The 25,939-nt window shown below is 39.9% G+C and overlaps 2 protein-coding genes across 4 annotated transcripts in view; one reads left to right on the top strand and one right to left on the bottom strand.

Moving 5' to 3' along the window:
- The window catches only part of LOC126334968 (sialin), a 375,208-nt gene extending 371,713 nt beyond the window's left edge, over nucleotides 1-3,495 (top strand). Inside the window, exon 12 of the mRNA XM_049997753.1 lies at nucleotides 1,223-3,495. Coding sequence (XP_049853710.1) covers nucleotides 1,223-1,423 — 201 coding nt within the window. The 3' untranslated portion in view covers nucleotides 1,424-3,495. The remainder of the gene's footprint in view (nucleotides 1-1,222) is intronic.
- A 7,124-nt stretch (nucleotides 3,496-10,619) lies between these two features.
- LOC126334966 (beta-catenin-like protein 1) overlaps nucleotides 10,620-25,939 on the bottom strand; it is a 99,341-nt gene continuing 84,021 nt past the window's right edge. For all 3 annotated transcript variants that reach the window (XM_049997747.1, XM_049997748.1, XM_049997749.1), the window contains exons 9-11: nucleotides 24,001-24,179; nucleotides 18,993-19,182; nucleotides 10,620-10,783 (exon numbers count right to left, since the gene is read on the bottom strand). In XM_049997747.1, the coding sequence (XP_049853704.1) occupies nucleotides 10,695-10,783; nucleotides 18,993-19,182; nucleotides 24,001-24,179 (458 nt within the window). In that variant the 3' untranslated portion in view covers nucleotides 10,620-10,694. The remainder of the gene's footprint in view (nucleotides 10,784-18,992; nucleotides 19,183-24,000; nucleotides 24,180-25,939) is intronic.

Genomic DNA, 25,939 nt, shown 5'->3' on the forward strand with positions numbered 1-25,939 from the left:
GTACCAAATTAAGCATATCTTCAAATTCAATTATTTCTGGCCTGCTCATTACTTTTTTTCATTAAATTATTTTACACTAGAGGTATGCTGTTGCATAACTTTTCAATATCAAGGAAGAGAGATTTGATGTGAGGTGACACATATAACACCATTTATACTCTTCATGGGTTCATAGTGATTCTTTATGGAAAATGATTTTTCAAATGTGTATTTTCCAGTTAACATGTCATTAATTTTTCTCATTAACTGTTTTGACAGCTGGCCTGATAAGATGTGCTGTTATTTTGAATTTCTAGCTCTACTCTGAGTCTAAGAGATTTGAGATTCATTACAATCTGGGCTTCATTCTTTGTGAAACAAAAGTCACTTTCATTGAGAAATTTTCTTCTTTTAACTTGAAATTTTATTGTATGGTCAAGAAGGATTCCATGTACATGATTATTTGAAAAAAAAGTGTTTTGTAAATATTTATCTTCTTTGTGTGCGATAATTATTAGGGAACCCTTCTCTGCTTTAACAGCTAAGGTATCATGGTTTGTGTAATGAGCAAAACATGTTTCAAATGTGTAGCAATTCATCAAATTAAAAAATAAATAAACAATGTGACCGGTAGCAGAACAAAACAAGTAATATATTTGCACCAGTCGTGATGCCAACACTTAGTCACTATGACTGCAGTCGATGACTATAAGGCACAATCAGACACTTGTCACCTCTGTACAGTACCAAACAGGCAGTTATAAGTCTATTGTAAGACTATAACTAACTCATTGTTTAGAGTACCTGATACAATATACAGCTTACAGGCTGCAGTCTGAATAAAGAAATGTCATGAAATTAGCAGTGATGCATTGCTACAACATATGATTTCCTCAAAGGTCTGTTTTCACAACTTCAGGGAACTAGTCAATTTGCATGTATTTGTTGTTCTAAAAATGCTTAGATACATCCCTAAACATTAGTCACACTGTTCATACAAGTCGTCTTAAATGATCTCATTTTAAGACAAAAGAACTGTATAATCTACTAAATCTTATACACTCTAAAAGGTAAGGTTATATGTTCCCTCAGTAACTGATAACTTTTTTGTCTCATGAGTAATGCACTAAAATTGTAACTTCTACATAACATTCTTTGCAAATGTGACTTGCACCACAGGTAAATCACTGTTCCTACATACAATCATTTGGGACCCTAATAGTATTGCTTTGCATGTTGACAGCAAACGTTCGGCCAGTGGCAGAAGGTGTTTGGGATCCTAGTGGGAACATACACAGCAGGAGCACTGGCCTATCTGGTGCTAGGATCTGGAGAGCTCCAGCACTGGAACAACCCACCAGGCAGTACTGCAACCGCTAATGGCAAGGACCTTGCTGAGGAAGGGGACGCTGAGGAGGAGGCAACACCACTGCGAAAGCTCTAAGCACAACAAATCTGCCATATCTGTAGCCCAAAGGCAACAAGACTACAATCGCAGTATCTCAGAATTGTGTATTTTGCCTGCTTGGTACAATTAGTGACATTAAAGAGCTAAGATACTCACTCAGTTCACATACCAACCAACAGACTGCTCTGAAAACAATGAAGTTGTGAATTGTGAATCCTGCAAATTTTGTTCATCCAGGTTTTGACACAGACAAATCTACTATGAACAATGGGCTTTATTAATGTGTGTTTAATCCCTTTCAAGAAAAAGTTATCCTTCGTAAATTGGATATTTCTGTTCTCAGAAGCATGATATACGTGCCACCATATTTTATATTATGAATGTCAAGTTTTGCAAACTTAATTACGTTATTGAATATTTGTTTCCAAGGCACCTCTTGGATTTTAACCTAGGGTGATAGAGATACAGATCATGAATCATAGTGAAGGAAGCAAACAACCTTGGAATGGAGTGTGGAAGTAGCAGGAGCCATGTGGTTAGACTGCATATGAGTGAGAACGAGGGGCAAGGTAGAATATTTTAATCATTCATTTGAAAGACATTTAATTTTCATGATGTCATCCTATTCAAATTCTGACTCCAGCTGCTTATTGTATCTAATGCAGAAGCAGTTTATAAACTGAATTGAGCAAAATGTTACACATTTATTTGAATTTTGAATCTTGCTTAAAGTCAAACATGATTCACACAAGTAAATCTTACTCAATGAGCAGCTGACAGGCCACTTATACAACAGGGGGAAAACTTTTCACTTTTGAACAAACACAATCAAATCTCATGTGACTACTCAACAACTGGTCATACCTTTAAGTGTGATTTTGATAACAGCTGAGACAAATAGCTGTTATTCAGTTAGTGAACACACTCATCAGAGTCAGCTGTTATATGTACATGTATACCGTAGGTCTTAGCGACAGTGTAAAATGGTTTATATTGGAGATGTATTCAGTAGTGTGGTCATACAGATCACTAATTCTTGTGGAATTCATATTACTTATCACATATGTTTCATTATACGTGGACTGCACTTTCTGTACTGGCACATTTCAAAGTTTAATATTCGTAATTCTCCATTGACACTTATATCAGTTGTAATTCTGCACATTTAACCCATGTGCAAACAGTGCATTCCATTTATTTACAAATTTCTGTCAGTTATTCCTCTTACTATTCCATTTATTTCTGACTAAAGCCATGAGTTTGTGATGACTAAAATGCAATATCTTACATGATGAAATCCAGACAAACACGTATGAATACTCACTGCCACTTTAGCAAAGATTTTTTATTTTTAGTCCTTCCATTGCTCTGAATAATAGACAGAATGGAAGTCACAGTGTAAAGTTAAATAAACTGTAGCTACTAATCAGAGAGAGAAATACATTATTGAAAAATGTTTGTTTTAATAACTGCCAAAATGAGGGCTTATGAGATTCTTTTCCCTCTTTAGGTTGTGAGCAAGTATCTATTTCCTATCTACTTACACAAGTTATAATTGTCTTTATTATAAGTGAGGATCACATATCTCCTGTCTGCATTGTGATACTTAATAATTCCGTTTGCTTAATTTCTATTGTGGTTTTGTGAAACTTAATTTTTTTTAAAATTTTGTTTCTTCTTACTGTAACTTTTTAGCAGCAAGCCATGTAAATGAACTACAGCAACTCAGTATGATGCTATAAGCAGTGTTATGTTACATTAAGGCTCGTGATGTGAGTTCACGTTAACAATGGGAGTCATATTAATGTTGTATCCAACTGTTGTTAGTATTGTATTTCTGTACGTAATTTGTGATATATTGCTTGTGAATGAAGATATTTGAGAGAGATATATGCAAGTTCATCTTAGGCTTTCTCATACTCTGTTACAGAAAGAGATACTGAATGAGTAAAAACATTTGCCATTGTGATTCCGTTTCACAGCTGCACCATCCATGTCTTTACTTTTTGTGTATACTCAGTTTTGTAAGGTATGTTATTAGTTATAAATTTATGCATACATTCCACGATCTGACATGTGTAAATAATAAATACATGGTGTGTTATATATACAGCCAAGACATTACCTCTACATGAAAAGTTGTGTAGTTGTTTTTCCATCCTGCGTTACCTTCATATGACTGTTTTGTAGACCTATCCATGAAACGGTCTTGTGCCTCCCATCCCACAGACCCCCCCCCCCCCCCTTTTACCAAGATCCTAGGAACCAAACTGTGAATGAGCTTGCCTGATTTTCTTGTGTTGCAACAAACACAGCATATCAAACATACCTGCAAAGGACAGCAAACGGTGCAAGAACAGTGGTTGTAAAAGTACCCTAACCAACATGGACCAGAGACAAGTGTCACTCCTTGTCAGTAATAGTCAGTTTCAAACCCAATAGGACTTGGTGCTGTCAGTGAATGCAGGTCCATCTCAACCAGTTTCCAAGCAAACATTGTGAAGGTAATTGCATGCAATGGAAATCCGGATTTTTATATATATATATATATATATATATATATATATATATATATATATATATATATATATATATATATATATATATATATTGCCTCACAAAATGCCACTGTTCACAGTGCAGCATTAAGTTACATATCTTCAATGAGCCAAACAACACAGAAACTTGACTTTCCCTAACCTGAGGCATGTATTTGTTGCTTGATGAGCCATGTTTTTGATTTGTAAAGATGCAAGTGATAGAGTGCACAGACAGGTCAACGAGGTGTCTAGTTCACAGCAAATGGATGGTGAACTTCAGGCCGGATGTTGTTCTGTGATATTTTGACGGTGTTTTTTGTACCACGAATGGGCTCGTGTTCAATTTACCATGAACACCAACCAGGATGTTTATTTCAACATCCTCAGTGGCCAGGTGTTGCTCTTTCTCCTATAGCTTCACACTGAGTATACTGTGGGCACTTTATATATTCCAAGATGACAACCGCTTTGTACACAAACCTTCAGATATACACTCCTAATTTCACAAACACTCACAAACCCTATTGCACCTCAACTGGCCTTATAAATCACCTGATCTTCATGTCTTAGAAAATGTCTGGTACTATTAGAAACAGCAGGTGGAACGTAGCAATAAAGATAGATGCAATTTGGTAGCTCTACAGGATCTAGTCATCAAAGAGCGCCTTCAGTTCGATATGATACACATGAACATACTTGAGGACACTCTTCTCAGAGGCCATTGCCAGTTATTTGTTTATATCTTGTGCAAATCGATCCTTATGTTAAAACCGGCTAAACCATACCCCACCAAGGTATGTAGCTTGTAAGTATTTCAATTTCTTGTGTTTTGGGAGAATCAGTCAACTAAATGTGTTGTTGCCATACAATTTATGAAGCCTTCAGGACAACAGCTATTGGCCCAAATGAGAGGATATTTTTCCGGTTCCCAAACTCAATGGCTTGCAGTTGTTGGACATCCTAAAACATCAGCTGTAAGAACTTACCAATTTTAGTGGAGTGTATATGCTCTATTCAGAAAAAAATGTTATGGTTACAAATAGTGCCTACTGTATACAGTGTGTTTTAAAGAAACTGGAATAGCTTGAACTTTTTAAAAATATTGTTTGTAGAGCCTGTACCATTTATAAGTTGAATCACTCAAAATTTCAGTTGGGACAAAACTATATTGTCTGGGGAGCCTTAATTAAAAACTATTCCACAATGAAAGTTTCACTCTGCAGCAGGGTGTGCACTGATTTGAAACTTCCTGGCAGATTAAAACTGTGCGCTGGACCGAGACTCAAACTCGGGACTTTTGCTTTTCACTGGCAACTGCTCTACCGACTAAGCTACTTAAGCATGACTCAAGACCTGTCCTCACAGCTTTACTTCCACCAGTTCATCTCCTACTATCCAAACTTCACAGATCTTCCCCTGTGAAACATGCAGGACTTGGACTCCTTGAAGAAAGGATATTGCAGAGTCTGGGGGGTGTTTACAGAATGAAATTTTCACTCTGCGATGGAATGTGTGCTGATTTGAAACTTCTGCCAGGTTAAACCTGTGCTGGACTGAGACTCAAACTCGGGACTTTTGTCTTTTGTGAGCAAGACATCTTTTACAAACTACTATCTGTTACAAAACAAAAAAATACAAAAGAACAGAAAACATATTTTATTTGAGGAACTATCACTTTCAATATACTGTGCGAAATTCACATGATTTGTAATGTTTCCAGAGGCATTACATGTGCAAAATTTAAACTCTCCGTAGGCCTTCTAATTTTTTCGCAGCATTACAAGAAATTACAAAATGATATACAGCCACTTCTATGTCCATTTTGTCCCCATTCTTTCCCTTGGCTGATGATCATCAAAAAAAGGTAAATGTATTAAGATGAATAATTGATTATTTAACAAAAGTTCATAAATCATTGTTCATCAATCAGTACTATACCAGCATCACTTTGTCTTGTTATGATAAAGAGTTTAGTGCTAATGAAATATCATAATGTGCGATGTATTAAATGTCTGTCTGGTGTGTTAAATGTCTGTCTGGTGTGGCTAGTAATTGAGACAGTACATGCTCATGCTCATGCTCATGCTCATGCTCATGCTCATGCTCTCTCTCTCTCTCTCTCTCTCTCTCTCTCTCTCTCTCTAGAACAAACAAATATAATTCATTTATTCTGCTTCCAAATACATTGCATATTATTTTTTCCTGCCTAAAAAGGTAATTTATTTTTTTAAATGTTAGCAAGTGTCCTTTTGTGTTATTACATTGTTAAATAAGAACCAAACTTTCTAACACTGAAGTACCATAAAATGGAAATACACAGAGATAAAATGCTAAAATTTTGTATGATTTCTTATTTCTACAAGCTGACCAAATATTCTAAGTTTCATCCAAATCTGAGATAGTGGTTGAGATAGCCTGTATGACTTGACCCAAAGCATAAACTGTATGTAGATCAACCTCTCCTCAGATAAATGAACAAATTCTAGTGGTGAGCCGTATTAAACTGTAATTTATGACTATCCTTCTGGAGTATGTCTTCTGTATACAACTGATAGGACATTTAAACTCAACTTAGCTGAATATTGATACCTCACTTCACAAAGACACATTCACAATGAGAGAGAGAGATTTATATTAATGACTGCATTTATTTGTCTGTGATGGTGGCAGATACAAATTACTAGCTGTGCACAGCTAGCAATAATGATTTATCAACAATAAAAAGTAGGAGACGGATACTGGCAGAAGTAAAGCTATGAGTACCGAGCGTGAGTCGTGCTTCGGTAGCTCAGTTGGTAGAGCACTTCCCCGCGAAAGGCAAAGGTCCCGAGTTCGAGTCTCGGTCGGGCACACGGTTTTAATCTGCCAGGAAGTTTCAAAAGTAGAATGTGTTAGAGCACTGTGCAGAATATGGGCAATTTGATAGCTTTAAAATTTCACATTTAGCATCTAAAAAATATAAATAGCTTCTTTGTACTCAAGTGCAATACTATTTTGTTTCTTTACTCACTATTTAACATATATAACAACTCCAGCTGTTGAAATAATGTAGATAAAAGAGTGTCCATGCAAAGTTGACTTAATCACAATATTCTCAATAGCAACACCTCGTATTCCATTTTTAGAAAGGCTTTTAAACATCCGAATTGTGCTTAATTGGAATCATTGTTTAGAGAATACTTTGAACTTGATGAGATAACAGGGGTTCTCCAACTTTACTTCAGAAATTAAAAATAAAGCAAGATCGGCAAGCACTTGAAAGAATTTTCCACCTAATCTTGTGAAAAAATGCAGATTATGGACTATAATTTTGATGAAATTTAGTGGGTCAGTGCTCATTTCAGATCATGTTGAGAAGAAGATAAAACCACACTTACTATGTGATTCATATATACTGAACATCCTAAGAAACTGGTACAGCTGCCTATTATCGTGTAGTGCCCCCGCAAGCATGCAGAAGTACCACCACACAACATGGCATGGACTCAACTAATGTCTGAAGTAGTGCTGGAGGGAACTTACACCATGAATCCTGCAGGACTGTTCATAGATCCGTAAGAGTACAACAGGATGGAGATCTCTTCTGAACAGCATGTTGTAAGGCATCCCAGATATGCTCAATTATGTTCATGTCTGGTGAGTTTGGTGGCTAGCGGAAGAGTTTAAACTCAGAAGAGTGGTCCTACAACCACTCTGCAGCAATTCTGGACATGTGGGGTGTCGCTCTGTCCTACTGGGATTGCCCAAGTCCGTTGGAATGCACAATGAAGATAAATGGATGCAGGTGATCAGATAGGATGCTTACATATGTGTCACCAGTCAGAGTCATATCTAGACTTATCAGGGGCCTCATATCACTCCAATAGCTCATGTCCCACACTATTACAGAGCCTCCACCAGCTTGAACAGTTCCCTGCTGACCTGCCGGGTTCATGGATTCAAATACAGAAATATGTAAACAGGCAGAATACAGCACTGTGGTCGGCAATGCCTATACAGGGTGTTACAAAAAGGTACGGCCAAACTTTCAGGAAACATTCCTCACATAAAAAAGAAAGAAAATATGTTATGTGGACATCTGTCCGGAAATGCTTAATTTCCATGTTAGAGCTCATTTTATTACTTCTCTTCAAATCACAATAATCATGGAATGGAAACACAGCAACAGAACGTACCAGCGTGACTTCAAACACTTTGGTACAGGAAATGTTCAAAATGTGCTCCGTCAGCGAGGATACATGCATCCACCCTCCGTCGCACGGAATCCCTGATGCACTGATGCATCCCTGGAGAATGGCGTATTGTATCACAGCCGTCCACAATACGAGCATGAAGAGTCTCTACATTTGGTCTGGGGTTGCATAGACAAGAGCTTTCAAATGCCCCGATAAATGAAAGTCAAGAGGGTTGAAGTCAGGAGAGTGTGGAGGCCATGGAATTGGTCCGCATCTACCAATCCATTGGTCACCGAATCTGTTGTTGACAAGCGTATGAACACTTCGACTGAAATGTGCAGGAGCTCCATCGTGCATGAACCACATGTTGTCTCGTACGTGTAAAGGAACATGTCCTACCAGCACAGGTAGAGTATCCCGTATGAAATCGTGATAACGTGTTCCATTGAGCGTAGGTGGAAGAACATGGGGCACAATCAAGCAATCACTAACAATGCCTGCCCAAACGTTCACCGAAAATCTGTGTTGATGACGTGATTGCACAATTGCGTGCGGATTCTCGTCAGCCCACACATGTTGATTGTGAAAACTTACAATTTGATCACGTTGGAATGAAGCCTCAACCTTAAAGAGGACATTTGCACTAAAATGAGGATTGACACATTGTTGGATGCCAATCAGGTATGCCCGTGGAGGCCAATCAGCTGCTGATAGTGCCTGCACACGCTGTACATGGTACGGAAACATCTGGTTCTCCCGTAGCACTCTCCATACAGTGACGTGGTCAACGTTACCTTGTACAGCAGCAACTTCTCTGACGCTGACATTAGGGTTATCGTCAACTGCACAAAGAATTGCCTCGTCCATTGCAGGTGTCCTCATCGTTCTAGGTCTTCCCCAGTCGTGAGTCATAGGCTGGAATGTTCCGTGCTCCCTAAGATGCCGATCAATTGCTTCGAACATCTTCCTGTCGGGACACATTTGTTCTGTAAATCTGTCTCGATACAAATGTACCGCGCCACGGCTATTGCCCCGTTCTAATCCATACATCAAATGGGCATCTGCCAACTCTGCATTTGTAAACATTGCACTGACTGCAAAACCACGTTCCTGATGAACACTAAACTGTTGAGGCTACGTACTGATGTGCTTGATGCTAGTAGTGTAGAGCAATGAGTCGCATGTCAACACAAGCACCGAAGTCAACATTACCTTCCTTCAATTGGGCCAACTGGCAGTGAATCGAGGAAGTACAGTACATACTGATGAAACTAAAATGAGCTCTAACATGAAAATTAAGCATTTCCGGACACATGTCCACATAACATCTTTTCTTTATTTGTGTGTGAGGAATGTTGCCTGAATGTTTGGCCATACCTTTTTGTAACACCCTGTATAGGCATTGCCGACCACAGTGCTGTATTATGCCTGTTTACATATTTCTGTATTTGAGTACACATGTCTATACCAGTTTCTTTGGTGCTTCTGTGAATCACTTCCACAACAGTAACATCTCCGAATCTTGTTGAGTTGGATTCAATCCATCTGTAATGTTGGAATATTAGGACTGTTCTAATAGAAACAAACTGGGAACTCTCAAATGAAAACTGCTGAAGGGATTGACATGCCATCACCTAGCAAAGAATGGTTGGTACCTATAAAAGTGCTGATGCCCTAACTTGTCTCTAGAATGACATGGGCTCATTCTCACGTGATGACAGAGCGGGCACATGCATGCATTGAACATCCTCTGCACTCATCATGCTGAAAAACAGAGAAATAGTGTCTTCAAAAGAACAGCAAAGGGGTGCAGTGCATTTCCTGACAACAGGAGTGTAGGAAATGGAAATTCGCCAAAGAATGGCTGAGTGTATGAAGATCACTTCATGTATATTGCAAAGATCAAGGCATGGGACAAGCAACTCTGGAAGGCCACTGATGAACAATCTGGAATGCCACACTATGTTACCAATACCACTTACCAGCAGGTGGATACCCTCACTCCAGGAGACCAGCAAGTCACAGTGGTAGCAGTTGTCCCAGAGGTCAGATTGAGCATTGAAACTGCAATGGATGCTCAGTGCTCTATCTGCAATTGGGCCGTACCTCAATGAATTTCTGTTCCCTGCACTCTTTCTGCTGTAAGGAAATGCACTACATGCTTTTGGTCTTCTTTTGAAGTCTCCAGTTCTCTGTTCAGTTCTCTGTTTTCAGGTCTGCTGAATACCGTGGAAGGTCACTTCATGCCTATGAGCAATCTACTGAGATGTTGGTGAGCACCTATGTCATTACAGAAGTGTGTTAGGAGCCTCAGCATTCTTATACAGACCACACATTCCTTTATAGGCAATGGCATTATATCCCCTCAGGAGTTTTTCATTTTATAGCCTCTGGCTTGTTTCTTTTTGAACTACCTTAAAAAGTGAGGGCAGGGGCAACTTTTTGGTCTTCAAATATTAATTTAATTATCAATGGAAAATTTTAAGTTTTGCACCAATAAAATTATGACACAATATATAAAAAAATATAACAAAATCTTTATTACAAATCACTTTCAATTATTTACATACAAAACAAATCAAGTGACTAAAGTTAAAATTTGTCTACAAGCTGGAGTATATGTTGCTGTTCGACATCTCTCCAATCCGTATCACCTGCATCTCCAAGGTTTCCTGCATACTCTGAAAGAAGAAAGGGGCATGGTTAATTATGACTTTATCTATAAAATATAAGACATCAATGTTGCTGCTATTTCCATAACATACTTCAGGAATCACACCTGCTCTTTATTCAGGCGTATTACATGTATTAGATACATCTTTGTACCTGAAAAACTATCTTTTGTTTTCATATCTTCTTCATTCGTCCCTGGAATTAACTGCAATCACTACACCTCAGTAAAATGAAAATCCTTCTCTTCCCATCTTAGGCAATCATAGTTTTCCCCTGCTGTATTACTCACTGGTTTTTACAGGTGATATTTTACATACAAAGGCAGATACTCCAGTGCGGTTACACTGCTGCACATCTACACAATTACTCTGCAACTCATATAAACATGTATGGAAAAGAATTCATAGAACCATTTTCAGACTCTTTCTCTAATGTTCCACTCTTGAATAGCACTTGGAAAAACTGAATGCTTAAATCAAACTGTGTGAGCTCACGTTTATATTATTATATTATTTTATCACAATGGTATTTTCTGCCAACGTAGGTGGAAGTAATCAAAATGGCATTCAGAGGGAAAAAGATGGCGCTTGTAATTTCATTAAAAGATCTTGCCACAATGAACAACACCTTTGTTTCAGTGATTAGACAACGGAAAATCCAGGATAGAATAACAACAATATGGAAATGACAGATCACTACTCATCATTAAGAGGGGACCTTGGGTCGCATCGAGGCACAAAGAAAAAGAATGTTAAAATATTTAAGCTTTCAGACAAAGTCCTTCTTCCGAAGGAGATCACACACACACACACACACACACACACACACACACACACACACACACACACACACACGAGGGGGGGGGGGGGGCACTGTCTCCAAGTGCTGCCACCTGACTTTGACTGGCAATCTATCCTTTCCATATTGTTGTTTGTTTCAATTATTGCCACCCCACCTCACTCATCACACCTGTGACATTTTCCCCCCAACCCCATGAGAACAGGAAACAAGTTGCCTTTCTCTGAACTTGTTTGATGTCCTCTGGCAAAGATCACATACTGTGCAGAAACGCTCCAGAAGAGGGCAGAAAAGCAATTGCAAGCAGCCTCTCTGGCAGATTTGTTGCATCTTCTAAGTGTTCTGCAGATAAATGCAATTTTTGATTTGCATACACAACAAAACTTTCTATGTGATGGTTCAAATTTAAGTTGCTCATAAATGTAATCTGTAGGTATTTAGATGAATACACAGCCCTTAAATTTATGAGATTTACCACATAACCTAAACGTAACAGAGTTTTTGGAGTACTCGTATCGAGGACCACACACTTTTTATTGTTCAGGGTCCATTGCCACTTTTCATACCACAAAAATATCTTGTCTAAACCATTTTGCAATTGTTCTGATTTTTGGATGGCTTTACTAGAAGGTGGCAAACAGCATAATCTGCAACTTTTTCAGTGTTTCTCATATTAGAACTGTATAATTTCATGTAAACTTGCTGTACATTATTGTCTAAGTTCTCATTAATTACAGCTACCTTCAAGTTTGTTATACAGCTTAGTAACTGCTGCAAATAACCCTCACACACTGAAGTGATGAGCTTTGCAGGATGTCTAGTTCACTTATGGGCTCCAATTGCCACTTTTTATGGCCTCTGACAAAGTTTCACAAATTGGAGTAAGCCAGTAGGCATGGCTACAGCCTGAAGAAATATGTACTGATGCTGGGGCCAGTTTTTGTCATAAATATAATTTGTTTCTTAAAGTAGATGAATCTCAAATGGCATCAAATGTGGTTAAACAATGGATAGTTTGGGTTGGAATATCATGCCCTGAAATGAGGGACATCCTACCCGAGGCTCTCCCCACCCCCCTCCAAAAGTATAGTTCCAGTGCCCCCCCCCCCCCCCCCCACCTCCACAACATCCTAGTCCATCCCTATACTACTCCCAATCTCAAGCTCCTGCCACTGGAAACATATCCTATGGAAGACCCAGGTGCAAGACTTACCCAATTCACACATACAGCACTTCCTATTCCAGTCCTGCCACAAGTTATCTTACCACGCCAGAGGAGGGCAACCTGTGAAAGCAGCCCTGTCGTGTACCAGCTCTGTTGGAGCTGCAATCCTCACTCAGCTTTTTATATTCATATGACTACCAACAAGCAGATGACATGCTCTTCATTGTAAGTGTTGAGTCCAGAAGAATTATAGAAGACAAATGCAATGCAGCACTTCACGAACTTGAGGGCAGGTGTTGAAGTGTTAAATTGTCACCAGCCCCTCACAAAACACTGTACCTCCTGCTGAAAGTGGACTTAATAAGAAACCCTAAAATAACATTAAATGATGCAACAATTAAGAGAAGTGTAGTAATAAGGTATCCAGGGGTATTTCTGGATGAATGTCACAACTTTGCACATCATGTAGAGGAAGCAGGCAGCAAAGATACCAACATGATGAATGATGTTATAACCATTGCAAATGGGCAACTTCGGCTCCCCTTGAAGACAATCAGAATATACCCCCAATCTATATTAGCAACAGCCGTAGGATATGGCATGAGTATCTGGGCTCATAGACTGCGGTTAGTGAACCCAGCGTCAATAAGTGAGAAGAGTTCAATGAGGCATGCTACTGAAATTAACGGGCGCGTACTGCACTACCTCGAATCATGCTTTTTTAGTAGTTCTAGGAATATGCCCATTAGACATGGAAATTAGGAAAAGGGGGTCTTTTAATGGTTAAAGAAAGGCAATCAAATGGAAGCACTAAGGGTGCTTGGAACTGAGGCAAATTCGAAAAAGGCAATAAAAGATCACATATTACAACTATGGCAAAATGAATGGGACACTTCACGCACTGGCAGGAAAACATAAGAATTTCTCTCTATCATGATGCAGAGATTAAAAATTAAATTTCTCGTCCAGTCAAGTGGATTGATACACTACTGGCCATTAAAATTGCTACACCAAGAAGAAATGCAGATGATACACAGGTATTCAATGGACAAATATATTATACTAGAATTGACATGTGATTACATTTTCACGCAATTTGAGTGCACAGATCCAGAGAAATCAGTACCTAGAATAACCACATCTGGCCGTAATAACGGCCTTGTACACCTGGGCATTGAGTCAAACAGAGCTTGGATGGCATGTACAGGTACAGCTGCCCATGCAGCTTCAACATGATACCACAGTTTATCAAGAGTAGTGACTAGCGTATTGTGACAAGCCAGTTGCTCGGTTACCGTTGACCAGACGGTTTCAATTGGTTAGAGATCTGGAGAATGTGGTGGCCAGAGCAACAGTCGAACATTTTCTGTAACCAGAAAGGCCCGTACAGGACCTGCAACATGCGGTCGTGCATTATCCTGCTGAAATGTAGGGTTTCGCAGGGATCGAACGAAGGGTGGAGCCACAGGTCGTAACACATCTGAAATTTAATGTCCACTGTTCAAAGTGCCATCAGTGCGAACAAGAGGTGACTGAGACATGTAACCAATGGCACCCCATACCATCACACCAGGTGATACGCCAGTATGGCGATGACGAATACACGCTTCCAATGTGCGTTCACTGCGATGTCACCAAAAACGGATGTGACCATCATGATGCTGTATACAGAACCTGGATTCATCTGAAAAAATGACATTTTGCCATTTGTGCACCCAGGTTCATCATTGAGTACACCATCGCAGGCGCTCCTGTCTGTGATGCAAAGTCGAGGGTAACCGCAGCCATGGTCTCCGAGCCAATAGTCCATGCAGCTGCAAACGTCGTCGAACTGTTGATGCAGATGGTTGTTCTCTGTTGACTCAGGGACCGAGACGAGGCTGCACGATCCGTTACAGCCATGCGGATAAGATGCCTGTCATCTCAACTGATAGTGATATGAGGCTGTTAGGATCCAGCTCAGCGTTCCGTATTACCCTCCTGAACCCACCGATTCCATATTCTGCTAACAGTCACTTGATCTCGACCAACGTGAGTATTAATGTCGCGATACGATAAACCACAATGACGATAGGCTACAATCCGACCTTTATCAAAGTCGGAAACGTGATGGTACACATTTTTCCTCCTTACACGAGGCATCACAACGTTTCACCAGGCAACACCGATCAACTGCTATTTGTGTATGAGAAATCGATTGGAAGCTTTCCTCATGTCGACATGATGTAGGTGTCGCACCGGCACCAACCTTGTGTGAATACTCTGAAAAGCTAACCATTTGCATATCACAGCGTCTTCTTCCTGTCGGTTAAATTTCACATCTGTAGCACGTCGTCTTCGTGGTGTAGCAATTTTAATGGCCAGTAGTGTACGTTAGCTGACTGGCCATGGCCCTTATGCCACATATCTATATCAGAGGACAGATGAATGATAGCTACACCTGTGGCAGAGTGGGCATACCAGAACACACATTGTGGAACTGCAGACTATGAAGATGCAGTGGATAATAGACATTAGGAATTAAGGATATGGGATCCCAAAGCAGCACTAAGGAGAGAGTCAACCTGCTACATCTAGGATGATACTGCAGCCACAGTATCCAAGAAGGCCAAGGAAGTCTCCACAAGGCATTCAACCATAAGAAATCAAGCTGCTGCCCAGGCAAAACATACTCTGTAGATGGAGAGAAGATGATTGAGGTCAGCAATCTCCAAGTGAAATATTGCCCCAAGAATCTATATTGCGTTGGTGCAAATGATCACAGAACAGTGATGGGTGGAATTACTCGCTACAGTGAAAATGCTGCTGACATGCGCCTGACGCCCAAGGAATTCAGCAGATTATGGCTGTTGACCAGGGTACCATGAGGGCAGATCCAGTGGCAGAAACAGTCATCTAAAAGTTAAATGCACCAAAATAAATGAACAAAGAGAGAACAAATTCTGTAGTGTTTGTAGTAGACTAGTAGCTGTGTAACTGTTTAAGGGTTTTAATGTAGATTTGTAGTAGTAGAAGTTGTAGGTCTTTAATCAACTTGCCAGATTTCAACTGCTGCTTCATAATCCGTGCCATCTGGATTCTTCCCTTCATCTCCAGCTTTCATGCACTGTACAGATGGAAGTTATCCTTACAACAAATTCTTCACTTCCAAAATCATTCTGGCCTCAACCTACAGTACCCTAAAGTCCCCACCATCTCCACCCAGTTGTTTTCAACCACTCTGTCCTGCCATCTTCTCCCAATTTGCATTGCTGCACCCTCATTGTGCACTATTCCCTGCTGGTGCACCTGCTAGTCTTTTCCCCTTATCTGCTACTCTCCTTTCTGCTCCCCACCCCACTCCCCCTCTTTCTCCTAATGATGTGCTTGACAATTTTGTCCTGCCACTTCTACCCCCTGCACGCTCTGCCAGGCTGTGCTGATTGCTGATTCCTCCTTCCCCACCTGTACCCTGCTATCCCTCCCCCTTTCCCTGCTCCACTCCATACTGTTGCTCCCATTTGACACAATTCAGTTGTCTTCTGGCCAGAGTGGCAGGAGAGAGAGAGAGAGAGAGAGAGAGAGAGAGAGAGAGAGAGAGAGAGAGAGAAGGGGGGAGAGACAGAGAGAGAGAGAGAGAGAGAGAGAGAGAGAGAGAGAGTTTGTTTTTCTTTTTCTTTTCTGAAGAAGGCTTCAGCTGAAAGCTTATGTGTAACAGTCTTTTCGTTGTGCCTGTTTGTAACTCAACATGTCATCTTTATAGTGAGTAGCCATTTATCCTTTCATAATACTCTTAAAATATGGTTATACTCATCAGTGCCAACTGCACTGTATTCAAGAGTTACTAAAATAGTGATCAAATTAGTACACATTTTTTAACTAACACTTGCCAATGAAACCATTTCACAGTCAAGTAAAGATTATTTGCAGCTGACATTAGTGAATAATTTAATTATACAAGATTGAATAAGTCGGGAAGTCACAATTTTGAAGGAATTCAATGTAGTGAAACATAGTTCAGCTACTTAGCTACAGCCTCAGAGACAGTTACGCCTGGGTGGTAGCAGATCAGTAGAACCATAAAAAAATAACATGCATGTTGTCAGACACACAGTCTGATTCAGAAAAAGATAGGAGTTACAATGTAGAGTGAGGAAGTGGTAAATTATATACTGAATGGAAGAGTTTATATTCACAATCTAGCAGTCGCTTGATGAAATGGTGACATTGGTGACTTCAGACACACAACCCAGATTTCCTACATAAATGACAAGTGCTGGGTGCCAATAGGAGAGAGAGCAGCCAGCCATCGGGCACTTTACACCTGGACAGCATAAAGGATGCAGCTGACAAGCAGAGATGAGACATGTAAGTAAGCTGTCTATGTTGGCCTTGATTGTGTTTTATGTCATTTGTTGCAGTGAGGGAATGAAAATTTAATGAAGTATGTTCTTTTCTGTAGAACATGCACAACAATTAGTAAGTCACATATTTGTCAATGAGTTTACTAACAATTGGTGCTTGTTTCTTCGCTGAACAACTCCGGGACTGTTACAATTCCTCATTTTTTAACGGATTATGTTGGAGGGAAACTTCTGACTCGTTTGAGATTCACCTACACAGGCTGCCAATCAGTATTCCTTGATTCTTCATAACATATATCATTTAACCAGAAAGCTTTCCTTCCTGCCACTTTTAATTACATTGCACAATTAAAGAAAGTGCCATGTGCCCTCCAACTCACCACAAAAAAACAGTGAATGGATGTGATGTCTTCTCACTAAACAAGAGAATAAATTACATAAATCTGTAGAACTGGAGATAAACTGTTTCCAGAATACAACAAGGGCTGTGAATATAGAAAAAATATGTGCAATCCCAAAGAAAGCAGGTGTTGACAGATGTGAAAATTATCGAACTGTCAGTTTAATAAGTCACAGCTGCAAAATACTAACGCGAATTCTTTACAGACGAATGGAAAAACTTGTAGAAGCCGACCTCGGGGAAGATCAGTTTGGATTCCATAGAAATATTGGAACACGTGAGGCAATATTGACCCTACGACTTATCTTAGAAGAAAGATGATTAAGGAAGGGCAAACCTACATTTCTAGCATTTGTAGACTTAGAGAAAGCTTTTGACAATGTTGACTGGAATACTCTCTTTCAAATTCTAAAGGTGGCAGGTGTAAAATACAGGGAGAGAAAGGCTATTTGCAATTTGTACAGAAACCAGATGGCATTTATAAGAGTCGAGGGACAAGAAAAGGAAGCAGTGGTTGGGAAGGGAGTGAGACAGGGTTGTAGCCTCTCCCCGATGTTGTTCAATCTGGATATTGAGCAAGCAGTAAAGGAAACAAAAGAAAAATTCGGAGTAGGTATTAAAATCCACAGACAAGAAATAAAAACTTTGAGGTTTGCCGATGACATTGTAATTCTGTCAGAGACAGCAAAGGACTTGGAAGAGCAGTTGAACGGAATAGATAGTGTCTTGAATAGAGGATATAAGATGAACATCAACAAAAGCAAAACGAGGATAATGGAATGTAGTCGATTTAAGTTGGGTGATGCTGAGGGAATTAGATTAGGAAATGAGACACTTAAAGTAGTAAAGGAGTTTTGCTATTTGGGGAGCAAAATAACTGATGATGGTCGAAGTAGAGAGGATATAAAATGTAGACTGGCAATGGCAAGGAAAGTGTTTCTGAAGAAGAGAAATTTGTTAACATCGAGTATAGATTTAAGTGTCAGGAAGTCATTTCTGAAAGTATTTTTATGGAGTGTAGCCATGTATGGGAGTGAAACATGGACAATAAATAGTTTGGACAAGAAGAGAATAGAAGCTTTCGAAATGTGGTGCTACAGAAGAATGCTGAAGATTAGATGGGTAGATCACATAACTAATGAGGAAGTATTGAAGAGGATTGGGGAGAAGAGAAGTTTGTGGCACAACTTGACCAGAAGAAGGGATCGGTTGGTAGGACATGTTCTGAGGCATCAAGGGATCACCAATTTAGTATTGGAGGGCAGCGTGGAGGGTAAAAATCATAGAGGGAAACCAAGAGATGAATACACTAAGCAGATTCAGAAGGATGTAGGTTGCAGTAAGTACTGGGAGATGAAGAGGCTTGCACAGGATAGAGTAGCATGGTGAGCTGCATCAAACCAGTCTCAGGACTGAAAACCACAACAACAACATGTCAGTAAACTCATTATTGGTACACACATCATACGATGTCATGTTTATGTCTTATCATAGCATTGGATTAAACTTACCTCTCATAACATGCCTTATCGTTTTCACTGAGCCACCCCTCAAATTCAGGATTTGAGTTACTCGCTGCTTGATGGAGCTGGGACCTCCTGTACATACTTCCAATATAATATAATCTACAAGCTGTAATGTGAACAGACCACCTTCAAGTCGCCGCAAGTAATTGCTGTCATCATCTTCATCCTCACCATCCTGAAAAGTAATAACAATATTGCTTATGAACTTCATGAATACTTTAGTGAAATGGTAACCTTACAGAAGATGTCTATAAAATAAACGTACTATGTACTATAAAACAATGTTGAAAATTAGATGTACTGATATGATCAGAAATGAGGCACTTTTCTACAGATTCGAGAAAAAGAAACATATGTTCAACATTGACAAGAAGACAGGACAAGGACATACATGACAACACCACCGGATAATTTTCATAACACTAGAAGGAGCTGCAAGGGTAAAAACAGCAGAGGAAGACAGAGATCAGAATACATCCAATAAACAAATAAGTCATTAAGTCCGTATGTAGTCCCAATTTCGTTTTTCAAAGAGTATTCTAAGGCAATGGCCCATTACTTAGCTTGTATTTATTATGAAGCTCTAGCCCAGCGCAAATTCCCAAGCAACTGTTTCCAGTCTCTCCTGTGTATAAGAAGGGCAAAATAATGGACCCACAAAATTACCGGCCAATACTCCTAACATCAGTTTGTATAAAACCTTTATGTTCATGAATCAGTATGGTTTTACAAAGCATCGTTTGTGCGAAATTTGAATTTGCCCTTTTCTCATGATATACTGTGAACTACAGATGAAGGACAACACACAGATCCCACATTTCTAGATTTTTTGAAAGCATTTGATACACTGCCCCACTGCAGGCAGTTAGAGAAGGTACGGCATATGGAACAGGTTCACAAATATGTGAGTAGCTCGAAGACTTTTTAAGTTATAAAACACAGTATGTTGTCCTCAATGGCGAATGTTTATCAGAGACAAAGGTATCATCAGGGGTGCCCCAGGGAAATGTGATAGGGCCACTGTTATTCTCTATACACATAAATGACTTGGCGGACAAGGTGGGTAGTGGTATATGGTTGTTTGCTGATGATGCTATGGTGAATGGTAAGTTGTCAAAGTTGAGTGATTACAGAAGGATACAACATGACAGACAAAATTTCTATTTAGTGTGATGAATGCCAGTTAGCTTTAAATGTGGAAAAAATGTAAGTTAATGTGGATGAGTAGGGAAAACAAACCCATAATGTTGGGATACAGCATTAGTAGTGCCCTGCTTGAAACAAACACATGGTTTAAATATCCGGGCTTAATGCGGCAAAGCAATATGAAATGGAACAAGCGTGTGATGATTATTGTGTGGGAGGCAAATGGTCAACTTCGATTTATTGGGATAATTCTAGGAAAGTGTGGTTCACCTGTAAAGGAGACCGCATAAACGTGGAACCTATTCTTGAGTACTGCTCAAGTGTTTGGGATCTATTCCAGGTCAGATTAAAAGAAGACACCCAAGCAAATCAGAGGCGGGTAGCCAGATTTGTTACTGTTAGATTCGAACAACATACAAGTGTTACAGAGATGCTTCGAGAATTCAAATGTGAATCCCTGGAAAGAAGGCGATATTCTTTTGGAGGAACACTATTCAGAAAAATTAGACAACCAGCATTTGAAGCTGACTGAAGAATGATTCTGTTGCCTCTAACATGCCACAAAGATAAGGTACGAGAAATGAGGGCTCTTAAGGAGGCATAGAGACAGTCATTTTTCCCTTGTTCTATTTGCGAGAGGAACAGGAAAGGAAATGACTAATAGTGGTACAGTGTACCCTTTGCGACGTGCCATAAAGTGGATTGTGGAGTATCGGTGTAGATGTAGAAATAACCGAGGATATAGGGTGGTTGCTATACTGAGGTGAAGAAATTAGCTCAACATGAGAATTTGTAGCGGGCTGCATCAAACCAGTCAGATGACAGATGACTTAAACATGTATTCAATGTATTAGCACAGACTGATCAAATTTACTTCTTCTCAGAGATTGGCAGTACCAATATTGTTGACCAAGGAGTCAAAAGCCTTCTCAAAATCAGACTCTATAGTTCTGCTCACTGAAATTTGGAAGGTAGGAGACAAGGTACTGGTGGAAGTAAAGCTGTTAGGACGGGTCGTGAGTCATGCTTGGTAACTCAGTCGGTAGAGCACTTGCCCTCGAAAGGCAGGTCTCGAGTTCGAGTCTTGGTCCGGAACACAGTTTTAATCTCTCAGGAAGTTTCATAACCTGTTCACTACTTTTAAGTAGTCCATTTTGCTGTATTCAATTCTAAAGCTGGCTTGATACTTCCTATTTTTAAAACTCACATTTTTCTCTCCACAGTTGGTAATAATTTTAGTGACTACCATATATATTATGAATACGAAGCTGATGGGTTTGTAGTTATCTGTCTTGTTTATCTCCTGACGTGTGAATGAGAATAATTACAACAATGTTCCAGTTTCCTGGCATTATCATCTTTCTTAAATATTCTGTATATAATTTTGCAAGTTCCTTTTGCATAACTTTTCTGTCAGATTTAATTATTTACACTGAAACATCACCATCTCACATGTACAGGACAGATAAACATAAATATGAAGTGTGATCAAAAAGTAAAGGGAATTTTTGTTTTTCTTAAAGAATCTTCATTTACTGATCAACAACAACTTCGTCCCCTGCAAAGTAATGTTCCTCAGATATAATAGACTTGTGCCAGTACTTTTTCCACACTTGGAAGCACTCCTGGAACTCATTTTTCGTTATGGTGTCCAGCTTCTTTGGTGATTCTGTTTTTATCTCATCAATGATGGCAATACGACGTCCTTTCACAATTCTCTTCAGCCTCAGGAACAGAGAGAAATCACAGAGGGCATGTCCAGTGAATACAGTGGCTGAGCCAACATAATGTTTTCGCAATTTTTTTTTTTCCAGAAAATTACAAACAAGCACTGAGGTGTGAGTGGGAGCATTATCATGAAGTTATTTCCACAAGTGGTTTTGCCACAATGCTGGCTGTTTTCTTCGGATTCCTTCACACAACTGCCACATAACTTTCAGGTAGTATTCATTATCGACTGTACAACCATGAAGCAGGAATTCATGAGGCACTATACCATTTTAATTGAAGAAAACAGTGAGAAGAACCTTCAAATGACTGAATTTGTCAAATTCTTTTCGGTCTTGGCTCTTCAGATAGTTTCCATTGGGACAATTGGGCCTTGTTTTCGACATCATTACCCATATGCTCATGTTTTGTCACATGTTAAACCTTCTTTAGAAGTTCAGGATCACTGTCAACTTCATTCAGCAACCCCTGAGCAATATATACGTGGCATCATTTTTGGTCAAAATTCAACAAGTTCAGAACAAACTTTCTTGCTACACATTTCATGCCTAAAACATCCAAAACAATTACTTGAAATGAGCCAAAGGATATGTCATCATCTTAGCAACCTCTCCGATGGTGATTTGGCGATTTTCCAGAACCATTTTCTTTACTTCTTCCACAATGTCATCAGTATTTGATGTACTAGGGCATCTAGTGTGGTCGTCATCTTCAATATCTTCTTGACCCTGTTTGAAATGTTTATACCACTCATAAATTCTTGTCTTACTCATAGTATGTTTGCCAAAAGCCACAGGCAACATTTTGAATGCAGAGCTGCGCTTTATTACATTTTTCGAGTAAAATTTAATGCATATTCTTTGATCCATCTTATTCAAACGTAAAAATTTGCTGAGTACTCGAAAACATGCCTAACCTTTTGAGTGTCAACAATAAACTAAATATTCAAAACAGCTGAAAATGCAAATATACATCAGGAGTATGTGGACCAATAAGATGAAAAAAACTGAAAATCGGATGTATAAGGTCTACAAAATTAAAACATTCCTGTTGCTTTTTGATCACATCTCATAAGTGAAAATGTTCTCATTCCTGTGGTTTTCATCTATTTTTGCTACGTGGCCATGAAACTTCAACTGTCATTTCTGCATTGTGTACATGATCTATTTGGTCTACTTGTAGAACTCCTCATTTTTTCATTCTTCTACGTTTTACAGTAGTCTTCTGGCGCCCGACAACTTCCGAGATACTTCCTTTCCATCTTTTCAAATCCTTTCAATTGTCTTCTCATTTAAAATAAGATGCTTCGAAGCAGAGTCCCTCTGGTTTTAAAGCTGAATTATAGTGCCTGATTTTGGCCTTGTAGGATATTGCTCAGTTTGTACCTGTTCTGTGTTAGTTTGTAAGCAAAGTACAATTTTCTGGCTCTTCCTTTGACAGCCTCTTTATCCAGTCCACTGGGTTGACTCCGTTCTCCTCAGTCTGTCCTGTTAATCTTCCCAAGTTTTACATTCAAGTATTTCTTCCCATGATGTCTGTGTTCCATATACTCTGTCTTTTCATATGGGCCTCTCAGACCTGTTTTCCAGCAATTTCATGCAAGATCTCCAGCATTCTTTGCACATCCTTCTTGTTTTCAGGCTGAAAGGGCAAGGTCATTGGAAAAAGCTAATCACTTATTTTCCATGTGGCTTCCTTTTTACCAAGGGGTATTTCACTTAGTCCTCCCAACTTCAGCACTTTTTCCTAGGGTTTCATTATTTTCTACAGGACAGTATTGAAGACAATTGGGGATAATTCATCTCCCTGCCTGTCCCCAGTCTGTATTTCAAAGAAATCACAGGTTTCTGCAAAAAGTGTAACTTGCTGTCAGAGTTTGTTTTCCTACCTGTATTTAACTCTAATTTCATTTTAGATATAATCTTCCTGATACAAATATATTGTTGCAAACACTGATGATAAATCTTGTACATAGAGGAGTAGTAGTAGTAGTAGTAGTAGTAGTAGTAGTAGTAATGTTGTTGTTGTTGTTGTTGCAGACAACATATAAAGTAAAATTAAAGAAACTTTTAACCTGTTTCATTATAAAGTTGATGAGAATTTGTATTTCATTCCATACCTTTCGCTCGCGGTCTAGCTCTGCGTCCACCTGCTCAACCTTCTCCAGATATTTAAAATGCAATTCTAAAAGTCGATCGACTTTTTCATGATCATTCTCCGTAAACTTATTTAACAATCTTTGGCGCTGTGGTCCCCGACAGTTGCGCAGCATACTTGCAATAATTGAGACCACGTGTTCTGTTGGAAGTAAGAAATAATATTTTTAACCTCAAATACACCATATTTAATAATTACAAATTTTCTTTTTCATTATTACCAGTGCAACTCCACTTTATATATAAAATTAAATAATTTCAAATACCCCCAGCTAATGCCCCCCCCCCCCCCCCCCCAATTACAGTTACTTACTGTCTGTGATAAGCTACATATGATTGCAGATAACATTTAGAGGCTATATAAGAGCAAAGGCTGGCACACACATGGTATTAATATCATTGAAATTTTGCCTTTGTTACGTTGATACATTCTGGAAATAATGTAAGTCAAGTTCAACTTATCTGCAGAATAGTTTAAATCGTTCTACTTTCTAATTTTTATTTTGTGTGTATTTTATTTAACTGGATACACTGGAATAAGGTGCTGTGGTAAAATTCTTTGTCACAGCTGGGTTACGGAAACCAAGAACTCAGGAGTATGCTCCGTCACTGTCAACAAAAAGGTGCCAGAAATCAAGGATGATCATACTTCCCTTCAAGATAATTCCTCTGAAAGACACCTCAAAACTGCAACCAGATAATGAAAAAAATCAATATAGCGTATAACATGTTAGTGGACAATTATTGGTTACAGATGTATGAAATAGCTAATGCCGTATGCACACAAGAAGCAAAAATACAGTTTTTTTTCATTTTAATTAACTAGGAGAAAATTCACTGCAAGACATGTGATGCATTAGTTGACTCCTGATGAGTAGCAAATACAGAAATAATCTTCTCGGCCAATGCATTGATTATTTAAACATGTCAAGTCAACAAATGTCATGTCACAATTTGCCACTGCAGAATATACACTCCTGGAAATGGAAAAAAGAACACATTGACACCGGTGTGTCAGACCCACCATACTTGCTCCGGACACTACGAGAGGGCTGTACAAGCAATGATCACACGCACGGCACAGCGGACACACCAGGAACCGCGGTGTTGGCCGTCGAATGGCGCTAGCTGCGCAGCATTTGTGCACCGCCGCCGTCAGTGTCAGCCAGTTTGCCGTGGCATACGGAGCTCCATCGCAGTCTTTAAAACTGGTAGCATGCGGCGACAGCGTCGACGTGAACCGTATGTGCAGTTGACGGACTTTGAGCGAGGGCGTATAGTGGGCATGCGGGAGGCCGGGTGGATGTACCGCCGAATTGCTCCACACGTGGGGCGTGAGGTCTCCACAGTACATCGATGTTGTCGCCAGTGGTCGGCGGAAGGTGCACGTGCCCGTCGACCTGGGACCGGACCGCAGTGACGCACGGATGCACGCCAAGACCGTAGGATCCTACGCACTGCCGTAGGGGACCGCACCGCCACTTCCCAGCAAATTAGGGACACTGTTGCTCCTGGGGTATCGCCGAGGACCATTCGCAACCGTCTCCATGAAGCTGGGCTACGGTCCCGCACACCATTAGGCCGTCTTCCGCTCACGCCCCAACATCGTGCAGCCCGCCTCCAGTGATGTCGCGACAGGCGTGAATGGAGGGATGAATGGAGACATGTCGTCTTCAGCGATGAGAGTCGCTTCTGCCTTGGTGCCAATGATGGTTGTATGCGTGTTTGGCGCCATGCAGGTGAGCGCCACAATCAGGACTGCATACGACCGAGGCACACAGGGCCAACACCCGGCATCATGGTGTGGGGAGCGATCTCCTACACTGGCCGTACACCTCTGGTGATCGTCGAGGGACACTGAATAGTGCACGGTACATCCAAATCGTCATCGAACCCATCGTT

This window comes from Schistocerca gregaria, chromosome 2, assembly GCF_023897955.1.
Source record: "Schistocerca gregaria isolate iqSchGreg1 chromosome 2, iqSchGreg1.2, whole genome shotgun sequence".
In the NCBI taxonomy this organism is placed as follows: Eukaryota; Metazoa; Arthropoda; class Insecta; order Orthoptera; family Acrididae; genus Schistocerca; species Schistocerca gregaria.